This window comes from Gossypium hirsutum, chromosome A11 (assembly GCF_007990345.1).
Source record: "Gossypium hirsutum isolate 1008001.06 chromosome A11, Gossypium_hirsutum_v2.1, whole genome shotgun sequence".
NCBI classification, from domain to species: domain Eukaryota; kingdom Viridiplantae; phylum Streptophyta; class Magnoliopsida; order Malvales; family Malvaceae; genus Gossypium; species Gossypium hirsutum.
Window position 1 is genome coordinate 66,282,872 of NC_053434.1, and position 21,985 is coordinate 66,304,856.

The window sequence follows — 21,985 nt, forward strand, 5'->3', positions numbered from 1 at the left end:
TTCAATAATTTCAAATCCAATGTAATTAAATAATTATAACAGTAATAGCATGTTTCCATGAGTGATTTCTATAGTATGCGCATACAAAAGAGTAAAAGTGTAAAGTCTTTAGCTTAAATGAATAACATCATACAACTAAAACTTTTCTATTCATTTGGTGATTTTTCTCCTCTTGACCGAATACCCATACATAATATATATCTCAATTGCTTAATATGTTAGTTCAAGCATAACATAATTACACTCATATCACAAATATGAACTTATATGTCAAGTTGATTAACACTTCAAGATTTATATCTAAACCATTATCAAATCCATACATAGGACTTTAGCCATATTCGCATGGCTTTATATATACAATATTATTAAAATATCAACCTTCCAAAATATTATCCTATACATGCAATAATGTCTACTAGAGTTTTAAACAAAGGTACCAAAAAGGTTGTCAAAAGATGCAATGACTTCGTAACAGTTCCAAGCTTTCCTCGACAAGATGATCTATACAAAACCAATAAACACACCAAGTGAGTTATTAACTCAATAAGTCCTAAGAAATTTCAAGAATGTAATAATCCGATTATCTTAACGAAAATAAAATTTCAATCCAATACTAGCCGAATTCAAACATTATATCACAAGGAAATCTTATGTCACATATGTGGATTACGAATTTGGTACATACTTACCCGAATTCACTATGTACTCCTATACCATTTAATCACAAATTGAAAATACCATGGTAAATGTCATATACAAATCATTGGTGTATATGTAAATAACATACAATGTCCAATTATTTAAATAAGCACAAATCAAGCCGCCCCATTTATCAATTCAATCTCCAATCCATTTAGATTCATTTATCTCTACTTTATATCTTTGTTCAAATATATATATACTAATTGAGCCGATTACCTTTCTCTTCTTTCTCTCTTCCTAAGCATTATATATTAATATACAAATTAAAATCAAATCCAATGTCTAGTATCCATGCACATTTCATTACTCCCAATTTAATGTTTTAATGAATTTTCATTTGGACAAGTAATTCTCCACGATCGATATCACACACTTAGTGCTCGATTTGAAAGTCCGCACACATAGTGCTCTTTCTTATTCGCATACATAGTGCCACATTTTCTCGCACACATAGTGCCATGTAATCTCGCACACATAGTGCCACTTAGTTTTTGTACACATAGTGCCGCATAACCTTGCACACATAGTGCTGAAATTTCTTATCTATAGCTACCACAATATCATAGATAGGTCAATAATCTCACATTCGATTTTCAAAAACTCATACATACCATGGTTTCTTATCTAACTTATTTTGTGTCATTTATGTGCAATATTAACCGTAACTTAAATTACTTAAGAACTTACCTTTTTAGTCGGATGAACAACTCCGATCGGCTACTCAACCACTTTCGCTTTCCCTTTGGTCGAACTTGGCTCCCTTTGATCTTGAGCTCCAACTAAGCAAATAAAATAACTCAATCATTGTAGCCCCAATTTATATTCATTCAAATACTGTCAAGCTCATATACTTCTAATCTAATGAGTTCAACATCTTAATGCCCATTGTAATCATTCAAATAAATTTCTAATACATAATTTAAGTCACTCAAACAATCTTAATTTAAATTCGGCAAACACACATACCAAACTATTTTAGCCAAATTCTCCATAGCACTTAAACTAAAATATGCACATTAAAACTTACTCAATTTTCATTATGCCTTTCACTCCTAAAACATAAAAAAATATAAATCTTATTCCTTCATCCATGTCTCGGTCAATTGCTCAAATTACCCCATAAACATGAATTTTGCACTTTAACTAATCTACCATGACTTATTCGGCCTTAACACTTATTTGAACCATTTTTCATACAAGAAAGTAAAAATAAGAATGAACATTCCATTTAAACCACATATGGCCGAATGCACAAAGTATTACCCAACTAACAATTCAACAAGATTAACCTCATTCTAACATCTACTTATTCAATTCAACATGAAAACAACCTCTAATTCTAACATCTTGATACACGGCCTAGTGCCCAAACCACCATAGAAATTTGATTTCTTGACATGGCCAAGAAATGCATTTAACAATTAACTGAAACACATAAAAGATTTCAAAATCACTTCAAAACTTACCTCCAACTAGCAAAAAAGGGTGCCGAATTGCCTTAGTGTAATTTCTCTTTTTCTTTCCTTTTATTTTGGTTTTTGCAAGAAGAAGAAGATTAACACTTATTTTTAATTTCTTCTTTTATTTCTATTTTTATTTTTTTATTCATATTATTTATGATATTATAATCACTTATTAATATAATATTATGATTAAATTAAACTTAGTGGAGAAACATTATTACTTGGCCGGCCACTTAATGCATATTGGGCATTTTGCCATGCAAACCCAAACTTTCATACTTTGAAAATTATTTGGTCCTCACACATTTTCCTAACATATTTTCTAACTTTCTCAACTAAGTCCTTTCAAGTGAAATTCACATTCATATGACTAAATTAAAACATCAAATTTCTCACACATGCACTATCACACATAGAAGATATAAAAATTAATTTTTTCTAATAAATTTTATGACTCGGTTTTGTGGTCCCGAAACCACAGTCCGACTAGGGTCAAATTAGGGCTGTCACACGTCAAAAGTGGGGTGTTTCGACTTTTCCAAATCTTTTTTTTGCATTTCGGGTACACACTTGTTACGATTTTGATGCGAAAATAGTCTCGAGCCACACAACACCTAAAAACGACATCAACACTCCTAAAGTCAGTTCCAAACCTTACTTTAATCGCAACAAAGAAATCGACAATTGGCGAACTCGAGTGTTCAACACTTACCCAACAACACCATCGATTTCGCAAGAGAAGAGTCTCACTTCTCACGATTGGTCATTGCCAAAACCCAAATATCAATCTAACGTAAAGAAAGAAGATAATTCATAACAATTGCCTTAAGAACGAGCGAAACTCCCTACCTTCACTTACCCCAAGACATGAAAAGTCAAAAGAACGAAAATCCACTACTTAAAAGAACATAATTTTAACAGAATAACAAGAAAGAAAAGAATTTTTTTGCATGAGATGAAGTCATAAAAAAAAGTCAGAGATTCCTGAGAGGGAGAAAAACGAAATTGTTTTTGAAAAATCACAAATAATATCAGATAACTACCCAAATCCCCCAAATTACTCTCCACTAATCCACTAACACCCAACTTCTTAGAATTTTAGCTCCACCGAAACACTGACAAAAACCCGAGTGAAAATAAATGCCCATGCTAGCGCAGAGATTTGAACACAGGACCTTCAACACACCAACACCCTTGGCACTCGAACTAGCAAGCGTATTTTGATATGAAATTTCAGGCAATTAAATATAAGCCCATTAAACAGAGATAAAACTTAATTCCTAAAACAACAAAATTTGCTAAAGATAAGGCTTAAACTTGGGAACTCACACACACTCCTAAAACACTTAACTACTGAAGCAGATACACATTATATGTCAAAATTTTACAAAAGCAGGGATAAAAAGTTGGGGCGCTACATCATGCATATACTGACTTACCAAAATGACTGTATATGCTATGTCAGGTCTAGTACGTGAGAGATAAATTAGTCTACCAACCAGCCTTTGATATATTTCTTTATCCATTGACTCTCCTTTTCCAGCTTGTAACTTATGATTGTTTTTCATAGGTGATTCTACAAGTTTGCATCCCATCATACATATCTCAGTCAAGAGGTCTAAGATGTATTTTTTTTAGATATGATGATTCCTTTCTTTAATCTGGCAACTTCAATTCCCAGGAAATATTGTAACTTCCCTAGATCTTTTATTTCAAATTCTTGAGCCAAACATTATTTTAGTCGAGTCGTTTCTTCCTTATCGTCTTGTGTCATCAATATGTCATTAACATATACAATAAGAAGAACGATCTTACCCTTGTAATGTTTTGTAAAAAGGGTATGATCAGCATTGCTTTTTTGATAACCAAAAGTGATCATAGCTTTGCAGAATCTGTCAAACCATACTTTGAGAGATTGTTTCAATCCAAACAAGACTTTCTTTAATCTACATACTTTGTCTTGTGTTTTTGCATCATCAAATCCAGGAGGAATCTCCATACATACTTCTTCTTCTAAGTCTTAATAGAAGAATGTATTCTTCACATCAAATTGTTGTAGGTTCTAGTCAAGGTTGGCTGCACAGGATAACAAAATTCTAGTGGTGTTCATGTTGGCAACAGGGGCAAATGTCTCTTAACAGTCTACTGTACAATCGAACTATAAGACTTGTGTTTCACAGTAAACACTATTTGTATCCCACCAAATTCTTATCTATTGGAGGAGTTACTAGCTCCAAGTCTCATTCTTTGTTAGTGCCTTTATTTCTTTCACCATGACTTCTTTCCACTTGGGATATTCAAATGCTTCACTCTAATCTTGTGGAATAGACATGAAGGATAAAGACAAGGTAAAAGCTTTATAAGGAAGGGGCAATGAATCATAAGAGATAAAGTTACAGATAGGGTGTCTAGTTCATGATCTAACACCTTTTTCTTTAGGTAATAGGTTTATCTAAATCATTAGGGGTTAACTCACCAGAAGAGGAAATTTTGGGTAACTTACCAAAAGAGAAAGATTTTTGGCACATAGTAAGTTGCATGATAGCTTCTTCTATTCTAAACCTTCTTGAATACCTCTTTAAATCCGGTTTGTCCAAACGCCCAACAATCTCCTTTTGAACAATAGTCTCCCCTTGAGTAGTAGCTTCCCTTTGAACAATGGTGTTTTCTGGAATAAGGTTTTTAATAGTTACTGAGTCAAGTACCAATTCTTCTCTCTCATTGTTCTCCTGAAAAGGTGATTGAGTTGTACAATAGAAGGGTTTAGTTTCTTTGAATGTAACATCCATACTAACAAAATTTTTTCATGAAGGAGGATGATAACTCTTGTAACTTTTTTGTGTTGGAAAATACCCAATGAACATGCATTTAAGGGTTTGTGGATGTAATTTGTTTGCTTTCCTATCATGGACATAACAGACACATCCAAATATCCTGGGAGGAACAATATAATAATTTTCACCTTGTAAAGTTTCCAAGGGACTTTTGAAATTAAGGGTTTTGAGTGACATTCTATTAATGAGGTAGGCAGCTACAAGAATAAGAGATCTGGAAACTTCTAGCAAATGTTTATTTCTCCTTTCAGTAACCCTATTCTGTGAACTAGTATCGGGACAAGTTGTTTGATGAATCATCCCATACGACACCAAATAGGTATCAAAATTGTACTTTGTACCATTGTCAGCTCTAAAAAACTGCATCTTAGCATCAAATTGAGTACACACCATTTTATGAATAGACTGGAAGCATGTAAACACATCATTTTTTTATTTTAGCAAATACACTAAAGTTATCCTAGTACAGCAATCAATAAAAGTAACAAACCACTGACTACTAGATAATGACATATCTCGAGTTGGTCCCCAAACATCAGAATGAATACTCATAAAAGGAGTATTACTTCTATTATTTCTCAAAGGATAAGAATTTTAGTGTATTTAGCAAACTCACAGGCTTCACAAAAGAATGAATCAAACCAATTTTTTGAAAATAATTTGGGATATAACTTTTTCATAACAAAAAATGATAGGTGTCCTAACCACTTATGCCACTACATTATTTCTTAGTTGATAACCTTATTACTTCCAAAAAAAAGGCTTGAACAAATTCACTACTGCTCTCCAACATATATAAGCCATCATGCAATCTATCATTGTCAGTCTTCTTCCTTGTTTGAAGGTCTTGGAATACACAATGATCAGGAAAAAAAACTCAATTTTGCAATTTAAGGTATTTGTGATGGCACTAACAGATAAAAGTTAATCGAAAAATGAGAGACATGTAGTACAGAGGATAGTTTAATATTGTGTGTACAGTTGACAGAACCTAATCCAATTAAAGGAGTAAAAGACCCATCGACTATCTTGACATTTTCTTTTGTTTCACTTGGAAAGTAGTTTAAAAAATTTGTAGAGGAACCTGTCATGTGTCTATTCACACCAAAATCAATAATCCATGAGTCAGTATTAATAAGTATTAAAGACATTACCTGGCTTTACAAAATTGGATGTAAGATTCGAGGGGTTATTATAAATAATATATTATTTTAATTCTGTCATTTTATCTCTAAAAAAAAGCACCACAAGAGTCAATAACAATAAGGAAGACCGTGGAAACACTAACAAAGCCAACGGTGGTGGTCAGAGAATTAAACTCGATGGATGTGAGTTGCACGTACTGACGCGTGAAAGGGAATGCCGAAGCTGTGGGTGGTGCGTTAGAGTCACGCGCAGGGAATTTGGTCCTCGAATTTTGAGGTTTCATTGAAGATGAGACTGCGGCTTTGTTGAAGGGGTCGGTGAAAAAAATATAGGTTGAAAAATGCAGAGTACCAAATTTGATTTTCTAAGGTTTGGGAATTTCGAAAAAAATAGACTCCCTAAGTCTGGATTCTCAAGGTACCATGTTGATAATAGGTCATTTTCTCTTGTATATTCGAACAAAAAAAATCTACATGGCTATTTATATTAAAAGAGTAGGCCTAACTAAAGAAACATAATCAATACATTACATATATAATCCTAATTTTAAGCTAATCTAATCCCTAAAAATCAATAATGAGATTAGTTGGGATAAAGTGTCTACAGTTAAGCCTAACAAGTAGCCTAAGATCATGATAATTACACATCTATAGCTATTCATAATTTACAATCTGTAACAAGTATCAAGTTTATCAGATAGTTTATGCAGTCTTTGTTGTTCCCATTTTGGATATACTCAGGTTTAGCATTTCTCTACCTCTACTTATGGCCTTTCCTCTCTAAGAGGTGCGTTATTATGTTTTTCAACTCCTAAATAGTTTGAACGAAGATGTTATTGTTGAAATATGTATATATTTTAAATTTATTTAGGTAGATAAATCTTATTTGGGTAGAAAAGTTTTATTCATATTCTAGAAATATTTTTATTTTATCTTTTAGTAGTTTACTAGAATAAGGGAACTATTTTCTTTTTATGTTTTAGTAGTTTATTAGAATAAGGGAACTATTTTCCTAATTAGGATTAAGACTCTTTTCTCTATTTAAGTTCAATTCTTTAGTTAATAACATTAGTACAATTTTATTCAAAGCTCTCTTGAAATCTTTCATGGCATCTGAGCTAGGTTAAAATCTCTAGTAACATCATGGTTAAAACAGCCTTCATTGGAGATAAGAGATCCAGCAATCAAACAGAGGAAGAAAGTTCTACAGTTGAAACAACTACCGAGAGTACAGTGACTCAAGGGACAGAGGCATCTCACCTTTCTTTTCAACTGACATCTCACAAGTTGAATGGCAAGAATTATATGGAATGGTCGTAGTCCGTAAAATTAGCAATTGATGGGCGCGGCAAGTTAGGTCATTTAAATGGAGAAGTTGAGCAACCACAGGTGGGCGATCCAAAGATGAGCAAGTGGAGGTCATAAAATTCTATGATAATTGCGTGGCTTATTAATTCCATGGAAGCATCCGTAGGTAAACCTTTTCTTTTTCTCCCAACTGCTAAAGATGTTTGGGACGCTGTGAAAGACACCTATTCAGATTTAGAAAACGCTTCATAGATTTTTGAGTTAAAAATAAAACTATGGAAAGCTAGACAAGGGGAAAAAGAAGTTGCTCTTTATTATAACGAGATGATGTCTCTTTGGCAAGAACTGGATCAGTGTTATAATGATGAATGGGAGTGTCCCAGAGATGGTGTAAAAGCTATGAAAAAAGAAGAGAATGAAAGAGCTTATTTGTTTCTGGCTGGTTTAAGTAAAGAATTTGATGAAGTGAGATCTCGGATCCTAGGGAAAAAATCGTTTCCAAAACTTTGTGAGATTTTTTTTGAGGTTAGAAGAGAGGAGACAAGGAGAAAAGTAATGTTAAAGCCAGGGCTTGAAGCTAATGATGATAATTCTGCTCTTGTAACTATTAAAAATAATGATGATAGTGAAAAAAAGAAAAAACCTTGGTGCGATCACTGCAAAAAATATTGGCACACTTGTGAAACGTGTTGGAAGCTTTATGAGAAACCGAAAAATGGAAGGAAAAAGAGTGGCAATGGTCGTGGTTCACAATCAAGGGATAGCAGAGCTTTCCAAACAACTAATGGAAATTATGAGGGCCAAAATTCTCTGGAAGGGTCTCCATTCACTAAGGAACAATTAGAGCATCTACACAAGTTTTTTCAATCACCACAATTTCGGATGAATTCTTCTATTCCTAACTCATCCAATAATCCTTCTTCCTCTTTTGCCCAATCAGGTACTGATTTTTCTGTTTTTTTCAGTGTCAAGCCTTGTAAAACAAACACATGGATCGTTGATTTTGGAGCTAGTGACCACATGACTAGCAGTCATTTTCTTTGTTCAACTTACACTCCTTGTGAGGAAACAAAAAAATTAAAATAGCAGATGGGTCTTTCTCGGCAATAGCCGGGAAAGGCACTGTTAAAATTTCATCTTGGTTTTACATGATGTTTTACATGTGCCAAATCTAGTTTGTAATCTCATATCGGTTAGTAAATTATCCCAGTCCTCAAATTGTCATGTTATATTTGACTCCTCTATGTGTAAGTTTCAGGACATGGTCTCGGGGAGGATGATTGGCAATGCTAAAGAATTTGGTGGAATTTACTTTCTTGAAGACGACCATCTAAGTCAACCAACAACTACTTTATGTTTAAATTTTGTTTCTGATTTTGATAAGGTTATGATTTGGCATTATAGGCTTGGACATCCTAATTTTTATTATTTAAGATATTTGTTACCTAATCTATTTAAACATAAAAGTCCTTCTTCATATCATTGTGAATTTTGTGAATTGGCTAAACATCATCGGTCATTCTTTCCACCTCAAAAATATAAAGCCTCCAACCTTTTTTGTTAATTCATAGTGATGTTTGGGGACCTTCAAGAGTCTCGACTTTTTCAGGAAAATGTTGGTTTGTCACATTTATTGATGATCATACTCGACTTTGTTCGGCATTTTTATTAAAAGATAAGTCTGAAGTTAAAAATGTGTTTCAGTCTTTTTATGCTATGGTGAAAACACAATTTGGTGTGAAAATAGAAGTCTTTTGAACTGACAATTGTGGGGAATTTTTTAGTGACCAATTAGGTGTTTTCTTAACCAAACATGGAGTAGTCCATCAAAGTTCTTGTACAAGTACACCACAACAAAATGGGATTGCAGAAAGAAAAAACCGACATCTTTTGGAAGTAACTAGAGCCTTGATGTTCACTAGTCAAATACCACGTTGTCTTTGGGGCGAAGCCTTGTTAACAGCTACATATCTTATTAATAGAATGCCCAGTAAAACTCTAAATTATAGAACTCCTTTTAGTCTCTTTAAAGATAACTTTCCAAACTCTAAATTGATTTCAGATTTATCCCTCCGAGTTTTTGGGTGTAGTGTTTTTGTTCATCTTCACAACCAAGGTAAACTAGATCCTAGAGAAAAAAAATGTGTCTTTGTTGGTTATGCTTCTAATAAAAAGGATTACAAATGTTATGATCCAATTGATAGGAAGATTATAGTTACCATGGATGTCACATTTGTTGAAACACAACCTTATTTTGATTCTAATCTTCAGGGAGGGATTCTATAATTGATCAAGAAGAGACTAGGAATATACAACATAGGGATTCTAATAATGGGGAAGGCAAATTTATAATTAACACCAAAATTAATGATGTTAATGGTAATGAAAAAGAGGATGAAGGTGTAGAATCTGATCATGAAAATAAAGAACAAACAAAGGAGTTAATTGTTTACTCAAGAAGAAATCAAAATCAAGAAAGTGGAATCCACCAGATTCATCACCAAGAATCCGACCCGCAAGATCCTATCAAAAGTCCAGGTAAAGCTCATAATCCAGCCAATGAATTATCTGATTTAGATATTCCAATTGCCAAAAGAAAAGGTGTTAGAAATATTGTAAAATATCCCATGTCTAACTTTGTATCCTATAAAGCCTTATCTTCAACATTCTCAACCTTTGTTTCGTGTCTCGATACTATACAAATACCCAAAAAAGTGAAAGATGCTTTACAGGTTCCTGAGTGGAAGGAGGCTATTTTAGAGGAGATGCGCGCTCTTGAAAAAACAGGTACATGGGAAACAATGGAATTACCTGTAGGGAAAAAAACAGTGGGCTGTAAATGGGTGTTCACAACCAATTTCAAACCAGATGGATCTTTAGATAGATACAAAGCCCGATTGGTAGCTAAAGGGTACACTCAAACATACGGGATAGATTATCTTGAAACCTTTGCTCTAGTGGCTAAATTAAATTCCGTCAGAGTGCTTTTATCAATTGCTGTTAATCTTGATTGGTCTTTACAGCAATTAGATATGAAGAATGCTTTCCTAAATGGAAAACTTGAAGAAGAAGTTTACATGGATCCTCCTCTAGGTTTTGAAGAAAAATTTGGAACTCGAGTATGTAAACTCAAGAAATCTTTATACGGTCTGAAGCAGTCTCCTCGAGCTTGGTTTGAACGATTCACTCAAGTTGTTAAAAAACAAGTTTACTCACAAGGGCAAGCTGATCACACAATGTTCTATCGACATTCACAAAAAGGTAGAATAGCTGTTATTATAGTTTTTGTCAATGATATCATTCTTACAGGAGATGATGTGGATGAAATAAGGCGTCTCAAGGAGCATCTAGCATTGGAGTTTGAGATCAAAGACTTGGGTCCTTTGAAATACTTTCTTGGAATGAAAGTTGCTCGATCAAAGAAAGGTCTTGTGGTATTTCAGAAAAAAATATGTGATTGATCTTTTAAAAGAGGCTGGGATGAGTGGTTGCCGCCCAGCTGACACACCAATTGATCCAAATGTAAAATTTGGAAATATAGAAGGTCGATTAGTCAATAAAGGGTAGTACTAAAGATTAGTTAGTAAGTTAAGGTACTTATCACATACAAGGCCAGACATACTTTTTGCAGTGAGCTTAGTGAGTCAATTTATGCACTCCCCAATGGAGTAACATGAAGAAGCAGTATTTCGAATTCTAAGATACTTAAAGAGTTCACCGGAAAAGGGCTTATTCTTCAAGAAATCCGAACAAAGAGGAATTGAAGCTTATACAGATGCAGATTGGGTAGGCTCAATAACAGGCAGAAGATCTACATCAGGATACTGTACATTTGTTTGGGGAAACCTTGTGACTTGGCGAAGCAAAAAACAAATTGTTGTAGCAAGAAGTAGTGCAGAGGCTGAGTTTAGATCAATGGCTCAAGGAATTTGTGAAATGATGTGGTTAAAAAGAATTATGGAAGAGCTGGGGAAACCAATAACTTCACCAATGAAGTTGTACTGTGATAACAAAGCTGCCATTAGTATTGCTCACAACCCAGTCCAACATGGCAGAACTAAACATGTTGAGATTGATAGACACTTTATCAAGGAAAAGATTGAAGAAGGCCAAGTGTGCAAGCCGTTTGTTCCTTCAAAACAACAGATTGCTGACATACTCACCAAAGGACTCTCTAAGACAAGTTTTGATTTTTTTGTAAGCAAGTTGGGCATGATTGATATATATGCACCAACTTGAAGGAGGGTGTTGAAATATGTATATATTTTAAATTTATTTAAGTAGATAAATCTTATTTAGGTAGATAAGTTTTATTCATATTCTAGAAATATTTTTATTTTATCTTTTAGTAGTTTACTAGAATAAGGGAACTATTTTCTTTTTATGTTTTAGTAGTTTATTAGAATAAGGGAACTATTTTCCTAATTAGGATTAAGACTCTTTTCTCTATTTAAGTTCAATTCTTTAGTTAATAAGATTAGTACAATTTTATTCAAAACTCTCTTGAAATCTTTCAGTTATGTGTGAGGAACTTCTGTTTATATTCTCTCTTTACTTGTAGCTATTACGATTGCTTTATGTCTTTAGGAGATTCTTTGTTTGTTTTTCATATGAAAATTCATAATCTTGGTGATGCTGATGTTCACCCCTTTTAGCAATACGCTTCTTATCCCCTAAGCTAATTGTTATATTCCTTGTTGTTCAGGTACTGCAAGGGCTTGAGGTAGCAACAAATTGTGTTGATGACATGGATGAATGGTTAGGCATCTTCAATGTTAAATTACGACATATGAGAGAAGATATTCAGTCGGTAGGGAACCTTCTTTTGACAGTCTGTTAATATGTAGGATCCTTTGTTTTCTTCCTGTCTAGCCTGTCGTCATTCCATAATCTACTCCAAGTTTGCTGCTAATTTTATCCTTCAAACTAAATAATGAAGATATGAACTATATATTAATGACTTCAACATGTGACATGGCTTCTTAGCAAGGAACTTATTTTCACAATATAACAGATAGAAACCCGCAACAACAAGTTAGAGGTACAATCTGTAAATAATAAAGCACTCATTGCAGAACTTGATAAGCTTGTTGAACGATTTCGTTTCCCTTCTGAGGTATGTCATCCATTGCTATAATTTTGTTTAGACTTTAGCAAAGGTATGTAGCCTGTATTCTCCTAACAATTTTATTGTTGGTTTGTAGTATGCATCATGTCTGACAGGAAGCCAGTTTGATGAGGCTAGCCTGCCTCAATATGTTGAAGCATGTGAATGGTTAACTAATGCTTTACATGGCCTTGAAGTACCTAATTTGGATTCTACTTTTGCAAACATACGAGCTGTATGGATTCCCCTCTCATTTCCCTCAGTTTCTACAGTTCTGTAGTTAGTCAAATTATACAGTGATTGTGTGGCACATGACTAGCTTAACACATGCTGCTTACTTTGATGTTCACTTAAACTTCGAGCTTTTTAGAACTTTTACTTTCAGTAACTTTCTAGGAGACTAGTATTGCCACTGGATCTGGATTTTTATGGTCCTTTAAGAAAAAAAGTAGCTTTCTGTTTGTTGTGCCTACATTTTAGGTTAGAGAGAAGCGGGCAGAACTTGGAATACTAAAAGCTACTTTTGTCCGTAAAGCTTCTGAGTTCTTGAGAATCTGCTTTGCCACTTTGGTGGATTTTATGATTAATGACAAAAACTATTTTTCTCAGGTATTTACTTCATGTTATTTCATCTTGATCATAACCATAAACAATTTCCTAAATGTTGTTCACCTGCTTGATTTTAACAGCGGGGACAGTTGAAGAAGCCTGATCATGCTGACTTGCGGTATAAGTGCAGGACATATTCCCGCCTTCTGCAACATTTAAAGGTCAAAATGCAGACCAAGTCTAAATCTCCATTATTGTGTCTCAGTCATTCTAATAATTTTGTCACTGCTCATTCTCAGATTCTTGATGGTAACTGCTTGGGTCCTTTGAGGAAAGCTTATTGTAGCTCCCTGAACTCACTTCTGCGCCGAGAGGTTGGAACTCAAAATGAAATATTCCATCATCTAGAAAAGAAGTGCCTCCTTATTTGATCTTTATGTTGGTTACAGTGCTTGATAATTAGTTAAATTCTGTTTAGGCTCATGAATTTGCCAATGAGCTTCGTGCTAGTACAAAAGTATCAAAAACTCCAAATACTTGGATGGAAACTTTCACAAGTGGCAATCAAAATGCGAATAATGCAGACACTTCTGCAGTTTCTGATGCTTATGCCAAAATGCTGACAATTTTTGTTCCACTACTTGTAGATGAGGTTATAGTCCATTCTACACTAATTATACACGAGATTACATGCATTCTTAAGTTTTAGATTTTTAAAATTTAATTCCTTCATGGCTCAAACTGCAGAGTTCTTTCTTTGCACATTTCATGTGCTTTGATGTTCCTGGGCTTGCTCCCCCAAGAAATGAGAGTGGATCATATGATGATGATGATGATTGTGATGGTGATGATGATTGTGATGATGATGATGATGAGGATGAGGATGAGGATGATGATGATGATGATACCAATAATGTCCATCAGGGAAGTAAGCCCGTTCATGACAATGATAGCAAAGCTGGTAACTATTTCTCTTGTGCCTTCATAATTTGTGGTAATAAATCTCCTTCCCTGTAGTTCAATTTCTGACCAATGGAAACTATTTTATTTTGCTAGGCAAAAATTCTCCAGATTTGCAAGCATTAAATGAAGCACTACAGGATTTGCTTGATGGAATTCAAGTATGTAATTATGTTGGAACCTTTTGCAGATAGATTTGATGTTGCTTCTTGTTATGTTTGTTATTACTTTTCTGGAACCAGAATTATATTTTAAATTATGAATGTCTTCCGAACTTTTGGTACTTAAATTATTAATACTCATTGTTTTCAGTTCCTTGCATGATCTTATTTAGTTCATAGTGCTTGTTCTAGTTTCTGATTCCTTATGGTGTTGCTTGGTCGCACTCTGTTTACAATCTCAATTTCCAGTTTTTCTGTATTACAGGAAGACTTTTATGTTCTAGTTGATTGGGCTTACAAGATTGACCCTTTGCGTTGCATATCCTTGCATGGGGTAACAGAGCGCTATCTATCTGGTCAGAAATCTGATGCAGCAAGATTCGTGCGTGTCCTCCTTGGTGACCTGGAATCAAAAATTTCAATGCAGTTCAGCCGGGTAAATTATATGGAAACTGAAAAATTTCTCACCTTTTGCATTTAGTATGAATCTAACATGTTTAAGCTGCAATTAAATTTGTAGTTTGTTGATGAGGCTTGTCATCAAATTGAAAGAAGTGAGCGTAACGCACGACAGACGGGGGTCTTACCATACATCCCTCGGTAAAGTGAATGCCTTTGTGAGAATTCAGAGCGTGCTGCAAATTTGAGACCCTGATAAAACAGCAAAGGAGAAAAAAAACAAAATAAATGTAGTAGATTTCAGTTAATGGTTTGAAATGTTTCTATAAATTATCTGCATACTATAAATTTTATTTTCAAAACAGCTAGGTTTAGTATTCTTACATGATGCTTTATCATTTACTTGTATTGAGCCTAAGGTTGTACTTCGGTTGGTTGTAAATAGCTCATATGTTCTTATGCACAGCTTTGCAACTCTAGCCACTCGCATGGAACAGTACATCCAGGGACAATCCAGGGACTTGGTTGATCTAGCATACACCAAATTTGTAAGTCCTGTTTTGAGCCTGATATCCTTTTTATTTTCTGACTAAGTTAATAATGTGGTTAAGTGAGCTTGTGATGAATAATACAGTTCTCTTAGCATCATGATAAGACTTACATGTACTAAAGTTTGGTTTTGCTACTATACAACAAACTTTTGCATGAAGTAGACTGATAAGTCACTCATGTATTCTTTTGAGCTACTTTTGAGGATGGGTAATAAGTACAATCACCTTCCCTGTATGGTCTATTTGGATCGTTTGTTATCCTTCCTTTTCCTTATAAGATAAATTTTTCATATTATGGTACCAAATCAGCTCATATTTTTTTTATTTTGTAAATTAATTATTTAGTATCTTTAGAATGTGTATATTTATTACTGAAAATATTTACAGTGGAAATACTGTTTTGCAGGTTAGCATTATGTTTGTGACTCTCGAAAGACTTTCACAAGTTGAACCAAAATATGCTGAAATATTTCTTTTAGAAAACTATGCCGCTTTTCAGAATAGGTCGGGATCTTCTTTTCTCATTTTATTCCTATGACCAACGGGAAATAATATTTTTTTAGTTTCCTTGATGGCAATTCTTCTCCCTCTCCATTCATGTTACAGCTTATATGACCTGGCCAATGTTGTGCCCACTTTAGCCAAATTTTATCACCAAGCAAGTGAAGCATATGAACAAGCATGTCAACGTCATCTCAGCATGATAATATACTTTGTAAGTAATCCATCTTGGTGGCTTTTTCTTTGCTTTATTCATTACTGTTAAGGAGTGATGTTAAGTAGTTGAGGAGATACTGTTAAACTTTTTATGTTATGACTCGTCTTTAAAAATGTTTTCCCTTTGCAGCAATTTGAGCGACTTTTCCAGTTTGCTAAAAAGATTGAGGATTTAATGTTTACTATTTCACCTGAAGAGGTTAGCACGCTAATGATAGGATTTTTCTAATACTTAATTAAAGAACCGAGTTTCATCAAATAGAATCCAACTTTTGACTAAATATACAGAACAAGGCTTGACATGCATGGCATTCCCATCCAGTATTTGGACATAGCCCGAATCCCATGATAAAAAACCTGAATCATTTTTTTTAAATAATTAAATGAGTGCCAGCATTTATCTTCAGACATTTGTGAATTGTTAGCAAATGAATGATTTTGCCAACTGTACCCCACAAATTTCAGATTCCTTTCCAGCTTGGATTGTCTAAAATGGATCTCCGGAAGACATTAAAATCCAGTTTAACTGGGGTGAGTTGATAAACAATTTTATGAACATAATGGTCTTGGTTTCAAATGATGGAATCTATATCGGCTTGTCTTACAGGTTGACAAGTCTATTGCTGCAATGTATAAGAAGTTGCAGAAGAACTTAACATGTGAGGAGCTGTTACCCTCTTTGTGGGACAAGTGCAAGGTATGTTAACTTATATTTTAACTTCTATTTTCAAAAACAGCTCAAGGCTTTAGTATTTTTTGTCGAAGCGGTTAATGAAATGCGCTGAGAAAGAGCATTACAAGAACCCAGGTGGGTTGTCAGGGTGAAAGGAGGAAGTTTTAGGTTGCTTCAACTTGTTAGGTGCTGATTTGGTGATATATTACCAGTTTCTTACTAGTTTTACATCTTATAAAATTTGACAGAACGAGTTTCTGGACAAATATGATAGCTTTGCCCAACTTTGTGCTAAAATTTACCCCACGGAAACAATCCCGTCAGTGACTGAAATGAGAGATCTTCTTGCTTCCATGTAAAGGGAGAGAAATTTGCTCGGTATAATCTTCTTTTTTCTTTTTGGTTCTATTTGGAGTAAGAGCTGTAATTGTTTCGTGTTGTTACTGTTACAGACAAATTTCTTCCTATGTTTCAATTTATTGGAATTTATCCATTCATTTCATTCTTTGCCGGATAGAAGTTACTGTTGTACCATTGTCAATGTAAAATGTTGTTTGCCAGTCTGCTTTAACTTCCATGTTCTGTGCGGTTTGTAGCATTGTGAATGTGATAATTCTAAAGCTCATTTTTAAAATAAAAAAAGATAATTACGAAGAAAATATTCCAACCATTAATTTTGGTATGGTACAAGTTGTGTGGTTCATCGTGTTGGTACGCAGTAATCCACAAACCGCTTGAATCAATAATCTTCCCCTATTAACATTTTTGATAAAACCTTCCTAACACTTCCCATGCAAGGCATACATTAAAGTTAAATGAAAACATCATCCTACGGAATGAACTTAAACCTTAAAGCATCAAACAAATCCAATAAAATGAATCAATCCGAGTCGGGAACATAATATAAAACCCCCTAGAGAATATGGAGAAATCTGACTTCAGCCTTACATATATATATGGTAGATGTTAAAGCAGAAGAAATGCTCTCCCCCTAGTTACACAAAACAAATTACTTATTTAAACCTGAATAATCTAAATTAAAAACTTTCCTTCTAAGTGTAAATGTAATGGTTGATTGCTTCGATTAATAATTAGTAACTAGGATTTTAGACAAGTTGATTAGGAATGACCGATTGTTTACCTTAGATCCCTAGTCCCTCAACTCGTTTCATACTCCAGAATTCGCCATTAAATCACAACTCTTACTTATTTGCCTAGCACACATTGAGTCTCAACTCTTACTACTTAGCGAGTTTGGTTGATTTAATCAACTAAGGCGACAATTTTCACTTAGCACTAAGTTATACCTATGACTGTAAAGCATAAGTATAATTAAGCACACCAAATCAAACTAACATTTCACATTCCATTATTAACCAATCTAACTCTTAATCACATAATTGTCAATCTAGTTAATCAACCACATGTGAATTTAGAACCTTTCTTGATTCACCCAGAACAACAAGCTTATTTATCAACTTTATTAAAGTACAGAAAATTCAGAGAATAAGATAAGAAATGCGTAATATAAAAGCTGAAATATATTTATCTTCATTTGAGAATACTTGCCTAATGAAGAATATTCTTTTTACTTAATCTTCGTTTCCAATTGAGATTGAAAGAATGTAAATTACTAAGAAACTAACCTAAATCTAATTACAATGAAAATTCTATAATTATTAGTCTAAGAATTGCAAGAAAATAAAGAAAATGCTCTCTAAAACTAACTAAAGTAGCTAACTCTCCTAGCTTATCAAAAACTCTCTAGAAAAGTTCTAGATTTCGCTGAAAGTTCAGTATTTATATCTAAAAAAACGAACACTAAAATATCCTTAATGAAAATGTCAATTCAGCCTTTAGATCATGACGTTGGCTATTGGTTCCATAATTTTCCTTTGACCTAGGCTCGAGTAACTACTAGTCTAATTATCTACCCTTGATTGTCACGATGCAAAGTGTGACCATTACGACGTCCTCCATTGACTTGCACTATTAAACCCTTTTACATTGGGCATAAGCTTCAATAGTTACATGAAAGTTGCAACACTCTTTTTTTACTATTAAAGCGTTCATTACTGTAACTCTTGATTCTTCTCCTTTTAGCATATGCATGAAGTTTAAATTATCTCTAAACATGATTAACACTATAATAAACAAAATATGCTAAAATTACCGCCTATCCTAGACTATAAAGCATAGTAATTTAACTTGAAATCAAGCTCAAAATTAAGGTGAAAGTGACCAAAAAGGTATAACAAATGTCTGTATAACAAATTCAGGTTGAACTACACAGGTGTTTCAGTCAACAAGGCTTTTAATCTATCAAAACTCTGCTGGCATTTATCAGACCACTGAAATTTTACATCTTTCTGCAACAATCGAGTCATCGGAGAAGCTATCATTGAGAACCTTTTAACAAACCTTCGATAATATCCTGCTAGTCCTAGAAAACTTCTGACTTCAGACACATTCTTTGATGGTTTCAAAGTAACAATTGTTGAAATTTTATTCGGATCCACCCGGATACCTTCTATGGATAATATATATCTGAGAAAGCCAACATCCCGTAGCCAAAATTCACATTTACTAAATTTGGCATATAATTGTTTCTCATGCAGAGTTTGCAACACAATTCTCAGATGATCAGTATGTTCATTTTCATCTCGAGAATATACCAAGATATCATCAATAAATACCACCACAAACCTGTCTAGATACTATCTAAAAATTCTGTTCATCAAATCCATGAATACTGCAGGTGCATTTTTCAAGCCAAATGACATCACAAGAAACTTAAAGTGCCCATACTTGGTTCTAAAAGTTGTCTTTGGAACATATAAATCTTTTACCCATAGCTGATAATAACTGGAACGAAGATCAATCTTCAAAAATATAGTGGCGCCTTTCAGAGTATCAAACATGTCATCAATACGCGGTAATGGATAATTGTTCTTTATTGTGACTTTGTTCAATTGTCTATAATCTATACACAATCTCAATGATCCATCTTTCTTCTTTACAAACAGAATTGGCGCACCCCAAGGTGAAAAACTGGGTCCAGCAAAGCCTCTATTAATCAACTTTTGCAACTATGTTTTCAACTCTTTCAATTCGGTAAGAGCCATTCTGTAGGGTGCTATGGATATCATTGTTGTCCCTGGAACAAGATCTATAGAGAACTCCACTTCTCTAACTGGTTGTAAACTAGGTAATTCCTCCAGAAATACATTAGGAAATTTCCAAACAATCGGCACTGGTTGAATCTTCGACTCTGATACTTTAGCATCCAATACATATGCAAGATAAGCATCATACCCTTTGTTGACATATTTATGTACTGATATAGCTGATTAGATAACTCATCCAAATTATCAGATTCAACATGGAGTAATTCACTATTCTGACATTTCCAAATAATGTATTTCTGTTTACAATTCACCATTGCATCATGCTGAGTTAGCCAATCCATTTCCAAAATCACATCAAATTTATCAAAGGGAAACAACATTAGATCAGCCAAAAGGCAATATCCCTTTACGATCAATGGGCAGTTTTTACAAATTTTATCCGCCATAACATACTGGCCTAAGGGGTTTGAAACTTTAACCACAAATTCAGTGAATTCAACAAGTAAATTTTTAATAGACACTAATTTCGTGCATATGCATGAATGTGTTGAACCGAAATCAATCAAAGTAGTAATATCAGTATCAAGTAGAGAAAATATACCAGTAATGATGTATGGTGTAGAGGCATCCTCTCTTGCGCGTATAGCATATGTCCTTCCTGGTGCTTGTGCCTCAAATTTAACTGTTGAATCTTTTGTAGCACTTTGGCTACCACTGACATTTCCAGGGTATCGTGGTGGTCTACCTCTTGAACCAGGGTTGCTTGGCTTCAAAGTCTGATCAATATCTTTTTCATTCCTTTCCGGACAATATTTAAGAAAATGGTCAAGAGAACCACATCTATAACATGCTCCACTTCTCAAATGACATCCCCCAAAATGAAATTTATTACAATGTTTACACCTTAGTTTGGGATTGCCGACACGTCCCACACTTGTTACACATGGAGATGAAGATCTCAGGTTAGAACGTTGAGAGCCTCATTCTTTTCCGGAATACCCCATAGATGCAGTAAAGTGATCATGGTACTTCTTTGATTTTTTTTTGAAGCAAATGATTGTGACTTGCCCATAAATCTTTTACCAGATACCTGAGCTTCTCTCTCTGCTTGATTTTTTTATTTACTTAATTATTCAGCTTTGTGTGCTCGATCAGCCAATACCACAAATTTCCTTAATTCAAGAATTCCTATCAATAATTTGATATCTTCATTTAAGCATTTTTCAAAATGTTTACACTTATCAGCCTCGGTCGGAACCCATTCTCTGGCGTACTTGCTCAATCTAACAAATTCTCGTTCGTATTCAGATACTGTCATGTTTCCCTGTTTAAGCTTTAGAATTTTTTTCTTTTTTTTGATCTAGAAATCTCTGACTAATGTACTTCTTTCTAAATTCTGTCTAGAAGAATTCCTATGTTACATTTTCTCTTGGTACAACAGAAGTTATAGTATTCCACTATTGATAAGCTAAATCTTTAACAATGATACGATACATTTCAAACACTCAGCTAGTGTACATGATAATTCTTCTAAGACCCTCATAGTATTTTCCAACCAAAATTCAGCTCTTTCCAGGTCAGTTTTGGTAGTAGCCCTAAATTCTTCTACCTTATATTTTTGAATTTTATCTATCGGAAGCCTTCTACTACTACTAGATGCAGTTCTTTGAACTAAAGCTTGAGCAATGCTCTCAGCTCCTTGAATTCAAGTCTAGCTTGGTTGGATGACATTACTCTATGGAAAACATGTTTAAAATGGTCAGGAGATATCACACTATACTTGTTACGTTAGTCTGAGAATCAGCTAAACCGTAGCTCTGATACCAATAAATGTAATACCCCTAACCCGTATCCGTCGCTAGAACAGGGTTATGGAGCATTACCGGAGTTTACAGTTCAATTACAGTTAATTTATGTCATTTACTATTCATTTTTGAAAATCAATCATAATCAATCTTAATGTCCCTTATATGGGTCTTCGAGGCCCAAAATACATATTAGAATTGAGGTAGGACTACACTAGAATCACAAAAAATTTTTCGTGAAATCTCTAAATTTTTCTTAAGTGCAAGGGACACATGCCTATGTGCTCAGCTGTGTGCCTCAAATCGAATGCCCACATGGCTTGAGAGATGGGTGTGTCTTGGCCGTGTAAGCCACACGAGCATGTGTCCCCTATAATTAAGAAAAATTTTAAGATTTCAAAAAATTTTCTGTGATTCTAGTTTAGTCCCGACTCGATTCTAATATGTATTTTGGGCCTCGAAGACCCATATAAGGGACAT

The 21,985-nt window shown here is 34.1% G+C and overlaps 1 protein-coding gene across 9 annotated transcripts in view; it reads left to right on the forward strand.

The window, feature by feature from the left end:
• The window catches only part of LOC107890257 (exocyst complex component SEC3A), a 46,499-nt gene extending 29,430 nt beyond the window's left edge, over window positions 1-17,069 (forward strand). For 8 of the 9 annotated variants that reach the window (XM_016814737.2, XM_041081801.1, XM_041081802.1 and 5 more), the window contains 18 exons: window positions 12,161-12,265; window positions 12,470-12,571; window positions 12,660-12,797; window positions 13,043-13,171; window positions 13,252-13,332; window positions 13,411-13,485; window positions 13,590-13,763; window positions 13,859-14,072; window positions 14,168-14,232; window positions 14,498-14,668; window positions 14,753-14,832; window positions 15,098-15,179; window positions 15,589-15,686; window positions 15,789-15,897; window positions 16,030-16,098; window positions 16,365-16,430; window positions 16,507-16,596; window positions 16,821-17,069. In XM_016814737.2, the coding sequence (XP_016670226.1) occupies window positions 12,161-12,265; window positions 12,470-12,571; window positions 12,660-12,797; window positions 13,043-13,171; window positions 13,252-13,332; window positions 13,411-13,485; window positions 13,590-13,763; window positions 13,859-14,072; window positions 14,168-14,232; window positions 14,498-14,668; window positions 14,753-14,832; window positions 15,098-15,179; window positions 15,589-15,686; window positions 15,789-15,897; window positions 16,030-16,098; window positions 16,365-16,430; window positions 16,507-16,596; window positions 16,821-16,931 (1,959 nt within the window). In that variant the 3' untranslated portion in view covers window positions 16,932-17,069. The remainder of the gene's footprint in view (window positions 1-12,160; window positions 12,266-12,469; window positions 12,572-12,659; window positions 12,798-13,042; window positions 13,172-13,251; window positions 13,333-13,410; window positions 13,486-13,589; window positions 13,764-13,858; window positions 14,073-14,167; window positions 14,233-14,497; window positions 14,669-14,752; window positions 14,833-15,097; window positions 15,180-15,588; window positions 15,687-15,788; window positions 15,898-16,029; window positions 16,099-16,364; window positions 16,431-16,506; window positions 16,597-16,820) is intronic. The other variant, XM_016814744.2, reaches the window with a different exon arrangement.
• The last annotated feature ends 4,916 nt before the right edge of the window (window positions 17,070-21,985 follow it).